Source organism: Dinoponera quadriceps, unplaced genomic scaffold, assembly GCF_001313825.1.
Source record: "Dinoponera quadriceps isolate SergipeBrazil2010 unplaced genomic scaffold, ASM131382v1 scaffold367, whole genome shotgun sequence".
Classification (NCBI taxonomy): Eukaryota; Metazoa; Arthropoda; class Insecta; order Hymenoptera; family Formicidae; genus Dinoponera; species Dinoponera quadriceps.
Genome location: NW_014554712.1, coordinates 2,395,797 through 2,401,195, shown reverse-complemented (window position 1 = coordinate 2,401,195; position 5,399 = coordinate 2,395,797). Strand labels below are relative to the sequence as shown.

The window sequence follows — 5,399 nt, the reverse complement described above, 5'->3', positions numbered from 1 at the left end:
GGGGGGGGGGGAGGATCTGTAACGGGTATTGTGAGCTAATGCATGTGTTTCGTGTATTATTTCAAGCGCTGTGCGCGATTTTATACGTGATACGTGAGGGCCGGCCTGAGTTTCAGTGGGGCGCGCGAGGCTTGCATGCTCCAAGTTTCGATGTGTTTTCGTCGACGTGATGCTCGAACGATCGCGTGCTGATTGGGCGGCATTTGTCGGTCTACTGTCGGACCGCTCCACTTGTAAGATCGAGTATAGAATACATTGATTGCAGGACTTGTAGCCCGGCGCGACGACGACGTCGTGTGTTCTCCTCCCCCGCGCGTGTTCGCTGTCTGTGTCGTGAAAGTTATCATCTCGGTGGATGAAGTTTGCACTTTTCCGCGCACGTAAAGAGATCATCACCGAAGGGCAAGGCGAGAGGAGGAATAAGAAGAAGTGGCGGCAAGCGGGACGGGGCTATATAATTTATGACGCGGGAGGAATCGATGGTGACTCAACTAATTCGCCCACCCGCCGTTCTTCGACAGTTTTTTCCCCCAGATTTTCGACGATGCCGATAAGACGCACGGCAAAATGTAATTAAACAGCGGAGACTGGATAACGATCTCGCGCGCGCGCGCGTTGGAATTTGCATCTAAGATATAAATTATTCGCGTGCGGTCCTATTCATTTTTGGAAAATGAATAAATGTCGGACAAGCGAACCAAGGCCGTAAATTAAAAATGAATCTAATTAATTTCGTTGAAATGATATACAATTATTTTGTTATTTTATTACATTTTTTATGGCACACACGATTCCGGGAACAATCGTAATTAAATATCAATAAAAAATAAAATTGCGATGTATTATTTTTCACTGCATGTACGCGTGCTTAATGCGCATTTGCGTGCATAAAAATATTTATCGTGTCCAAAGGTTTACGGCGTTGTCGGTGAGATATGTATAGAGATGCGATGGAAGATTGTTTATTGAAAAACGATACTTGCTATCTTCATATTTACAAAATCACCCATTTTCCAATTATCCGAACGGACCTTTCACGTTTCGATATCGCGAACCTCATAAAACGCGGATACAAGGGAATTTACTTGAATCGAGTCGCGACATCCAGAAGCTAACCGTTTCTCTATTTTTGCCAGTTTGCACAGTAGATCCATAAATAACAAATCGGGAAAATCAACTAGAAAATAGACACTTGTTAATAATTGGAAATAACATCGGATAACATATATATGTATATGTTAAAAGAGATAACTTACTCTTAATTATACATGAGTGAATTTCCGTCAATATATCCTGCAAAGCGAGTCCTTTGTTCAATTTTAACTCTTGAATATCTGTGTAACATATCAAGGATCATTTACTTTCCGTTGTTGTAGAAGATAGGACATTTTCATCATTTTATAAAAGGATACTTTTGTAACATGTATCATAGGGCTCGTTTAGCAGCCAGTTTACAATTTTACGTATGTCACTCGGCAATGGATGTCCAACGCAGTTGTACACATTCTCCTCGTTCACCACACCGTAGGCAAACGATGTACTTTGAAGTACACTTATCACTTTCCTCATATCACCGCCGCTCAGTGTCATTAACGCTTGCTTCCCATCTTCTGTAACATTTAAGCTACAAAATGCTCCTCATCAGCAAACTGTACATAATATAGTTCAACACAAATTACAAATAGAAACAACAAGAGAATATAATAGTACAGTGTCCCCAAAAAATGTCTACACACTTTGAATAATTATAAAGTCAGCGTTCATTGACATACAGTTCATTTTCAAAATTTAAAAGAATCTACAGAAATGAATAATTTTGTTCTGTCAACACCTGTTTTCAAACTGATGACCGTTCTGGTCCAGGCACTGCAGATATATATTACAAATATATTACAAGAGAATCATCAGATGTCAACTAAAAAATCTACTTACTTCTCCATCTTGATGACATGATTCAACCTCGGTATGATTTGCTCTGATGCGAGCGGTAGGAATCTAAATCTCGTACAACGAGACTGCAGAGGCGGAATGATTTTACTGAGGTAGTTGCATATAATGCAGAAACGTACATTATCCGTATACTTCTCGATAACTGGAAATAACAGATGTGAGAAATACAACAATTCATGGTTTGTTTATTGAGATCACTTTACTTACTTCTTCTGAGTGCATTCTGGGCATCGTTTGTCATGGCATCTGCCTCATCCAGAATGATTAGCTTGAACGCAGATTTATACATAGTACCTGTGCTGGCGAAGCTCAAGATCTGGCCTCGTACGATACCTATGCCTCTGTCATCGGAAGCATTTAATTCCAGTACCTGTAACATGTAATAAGAAAATGATCGCATAAGTGAAGCAAGAGAACGTTTGCAGTTGCTTAACAATAGTTGAGCCACCATTGAATTGAATTGAGCTGGAGTATAAAGTTTATGAGCGCAAGCCAATATAGTGCTAGTCTTTCCTGTCCCGGGAGGCCCATACAGAAGGAGATGAGGCAGCTGGTTTTCATCGATAAACTTGTTTACTGTAATAAACAGATTCTCACATACACATTTGCTACATACAATTTACAAACCTGCTATACAGAATATTCATAATTATACTCACTTGTTTTTATTATCGTCTCATGAGAAATAAGTTCGTCTAAATTTTTGGGACGATACTTCTCGACCCTGAAACACAGTTTTCAGTCATCATCACTGCACTGTTAACATCACGAGCATTACACTTACCATGGTAGATTCGCGAGTTGTTCACCATTAGACGCCATCGTGTCAGTAGTGCGAAGTCGCTATCTTGTAATTTGTATGTTGAATAATTACACGAGGTTATAATTTACCCACGCGATTGGCATGCAACTGAGGTAGGTAGGGTGATGAGAATTTTGAAATGCCGCACGACTATTGGCTGACACGCGCGTAGGAGACGACATGTTTCAAAAGTGTAGTATTTTCGTTGATCGACAAGTATTCGTGCGGTGGAAATTTCATATTTTAACAAGATAAAAACAGATAATGAGATGAATGTTAAAAGTTACAGACGGGAGACATCGCGTTATTGAATTACGGACTTCGAATCATTTGTCAACAGACAATGGTCATTCCGCCCCATCGTAATTTTGCTGAAAGTGTGTGATGTATGTATCAACTAACATTTATCGGTTTTTAAAAGCAAATTTTGTATTTTTCACGTGAAAACTCATTGACAGTTGATTAAAGGGACATTTAATGAAGTCATTAGAAGACTAAGTAAAAGTTATGATTCAAGCGTCAACAACAAGTTAACCTAAATGTTTGTTTTGAAATCATATTTCAGGAACAGGAATTCTCGCTGATATACGACGGATAAGCATCATGGCTCATCGGATTTTCCGAGGAATTCCCAGAATGACGATGAATCGTTCCCCGGAAATAGTACGAAATTTCGAGTATCTGCTTGTGATGGACTTTGAAGCTACATGCGAAAAGGACCAAATGTTCAGACCGCAGGAGATCATAGAGCTACCATGTGCAGTACTTTCCACCCGCGACTGGAACGTAAAAGACATTTTCCACGAATACATTAGGCCTAGGATTCATCCTAAGCTCACGCCATTTTGCACGGAATTGACGGGAATCATGCAAGATATGGTGGAAAATCAGCCTTCCTTCCCAGATGTGTTTTCGAGATTCTGCGAGTGGCTGGCGAAGAGAGGATACTTCGACGAATCGGACAAAAGTACATTCGTAACGTGCGGTAATTGGGACTTGAAAGTCATGCTGCCGAATCAATGCAATTTGGATGATATCGCGTTGCCGGATCAATTTAAGCAATGGATAGATCTCAAACACACGTTCAGTGAATTCGTTATGTATTATCCCAGAAGTCTGCAAGATATGCTGGCACGATTGAATCTTCCATTGCAAGGGCGTTTACATTCGGGCATTGATGATGTGAAGAACATGATCACTGTGATTCAAGCGTTGCAAGAAAAGCACAATGCACAGTTCAAAATTACTTCGTCATTGGCAACTTCCGTGTTAAATTTGAAGTATAAAGAGAACACAGTAAAGAAGAAAGTTCAGTGAAAGAGGATACGCAGTAGCTTGTAGAAAATTGGTCTATTAATAAAAAATATTGCTCTTATATAAAATCCATTGATTACAGCAACGAGAGTCGAGAGAAATAAATATTCTGATCGCATCGCAGGATATTTCATCACTGTCGCTTCACGCTCACTTGAATCAACACATCTTTCTTATTATTCTCCGTATAAATCTCGAGCACATCCTGCATGTTACGTTCTATTCTCTGCGAACATTGTATCTTCAGGGTGAAAAGTGTCCTGCTAGGAAGCGTTCCTTCTGCGGGAACAACGCTGAGATAATTCGGGCTCGACAGATTGGTCTGGAATGGTTGGGGCACTTTGAAGAAGCTGAAAATAGTCACGGTCGCCTCATTGCATACCGGGGGATTTAAAGTGACAATGGGTGGATTTACGGTGAAATGATCCTCCCGTGAGTCGTGATGTGAAGCTTCGTATTCACTCATGGTTCTGTAAGTAAAAGCATTTATTTTAACAAGAGAGAGAAAGAGAGGTTTTGTTTCAATCATAAAATAGTTAAAAGACTTTAAAGCGATATCGGGAGAAATACACATATGCGAATGAACACAACTTACTGCGAAGAGAAGAAACTTGCTCCGCCCACTTCATCCATGTGACTGTTATCACTTATCAAAGAATAATACATTTGTGATTCATCATCATTGTCATGAAGAATGGGCAAAGTGTCATCGTCCGCGCAAGCCTCCACTGTGAGCATTATTTCGTACTGCTGAACTCCGGTACAAAGGTCATTTAGGCTTTGCTATTTATTAAATATGAAAAAAGGATTGCGCACTGTTAGTTTGAGTAGTCACCTATGAGCGATAAAAAAACGAATAGCTTCGTACTCACAACGGGATCGCGTATCAATGTTAAACCAGAGATCAACTGCTCCCCGGAGAAAGTTTTACAAATGGGATGCACGACGTTTTTGAACGTTTCATTTTCATTTCCAGCCAACTCACCCGACTCTTTTATCTTATTGTACAATCTGAAGGAAGAGTGTTTTTTTTTTCATCGAGAACCAAAATGGTATGTCAACATACATGCCAATTTATGTCGGCAATATATAATGCATTCTATTTACCTACGTATTCGCCACCGGGTCGGCTCATCCCCGTAAACGATATTTATCGTCGCGACATGCGACACATCTGCAACGCAATGTTGCAATATCGCAAAGTCTTCCTTCTTAGGATAGAATTCTACTGACACTTGTCGAGATTCTTTAGGACTAAGTATTAATTCTGTTGGACTTACGCGCCAGCTAGAATCCATTTTTGGAGAATTAACTGAAACACAAAAATATATAT

The 5,399-nt window shown here is 40.0% G+C and overlaps 3 protein-coding genes across 6 annotated transcripts in view; 1 reads left to right on the top strand and 2 right to left on the bottom strand.

Annotated features, from left to right (window-relative positions):
• Positions 1-192: 192 nt before the first annotated feature.
• On the top strand, positions 193-4,127 carry LOC106741091 (ERI1 exoribonuclease 3). Of its 2 annotated transcripts, none has more exons than XM_014612735.1 (2): positions 193-569; positions 3,318-4,127. In XM_014612735.1, the coding sequence occupies exon 2, from the start codon at positions 3,356-3,358 to the stop codon at positions 4,067-4,069; it is 714 nt and encodes a 237-aa protein (XP_014468221.1). In that variant the 5' UTR covers positions 193-569; positions 3,318-3,355; the 3' UTR covers positions 4,070-4,127. The 2 variants fall into 2 exon arrangements, with proteins under 2 accessions (XP_014468221.1, XP_014468220.1); XM_014612734.1 differs by lacking the exon at positions 193-569 and adding an exon at positions 2,923-3,138.
• On the bottom strand, positions 707-2,874 carry LOC106741090 (replication factor C subunit 5). Its single transcript, XM_014612733.1, has 8 exons — positions 2,735-2,874; positions 2,610-2,674; positions 2,399-2,526; positions 2,158-2,320; positions 1,933-2,092; positions 1,413-1,624; positions 1,257-1,334; positions 707-1,177 (listed from the first exon to the last, which is right to left on the bottom strand). The coding sequence occupies exons 1-8, from the start codon at positions 2,770-2,772 to the stop codon at positions 1,035-1,037; spliced, it is 987 nt and encodes a 328-aa protein (XP_014468219.1). The 5' UTR covers positions 2,773-2,874; the 3' UTR covers positions 707-1,034.
• The window catches only part of LOC106741088, an 8,235-nt gene continuing 6,936 nt past the window's right edge, over positions 4,101-5,399 (bottom strand). For all 3 annotated transcript variants that reach the window (XM_014612727.1, XM_014612728.1, XM_014612729.1), the window contains 4 exons: positions 5,174-5,378; positions 4,939-5,077; positions 4,662-4,849; positions 4,101-4,536 (listed from right to left, as the gene is read on the bottom strand). In XM_014612727.1, coding sequence (XP_014468213.1) covers positions 4,200-4,536; positions 4,662-4,849; positions 4,939-5,077; positions 5,174-5,378 — 869 coding nt within the window. In that variant the 3' untranslated portion in view covers positions 4,101-4,199. The remainder of the gene's footprint in view (positions 4,537-4,661; positions 4,850-4,938; positions 5,078-5,173; positions 5,379-5,399) is intronic.

Coding starts and splice junctions, on each gene's coding strand:
- LOC106741090 (XM_014612733.1), bottom strand. CDS start 2,772: ATGGCGTCTAATGGTGAACAACTCGCGAATCTACCATG. Junction 2,321..2,398: donor CAGCTCAATTCAATTCAATG/GTGGCTCAACTA, acceptor TACATGTTACAG/GTACTGGAATTAAATGCTTC. Junction 1,625..1,932: donor CATGTCATCAAGATGGAGAA/GTAAGTAGATTT, acceptor AGCATTTTGTAG/CTTAAATGTTACAGAAGATG.
- LOC106741091 (XM_014612735.1), top strand. CDS start 3,356: ATGGCTCATCGGATTTTCCGAGGAATTCCCAGAATGACGATGAATCGT.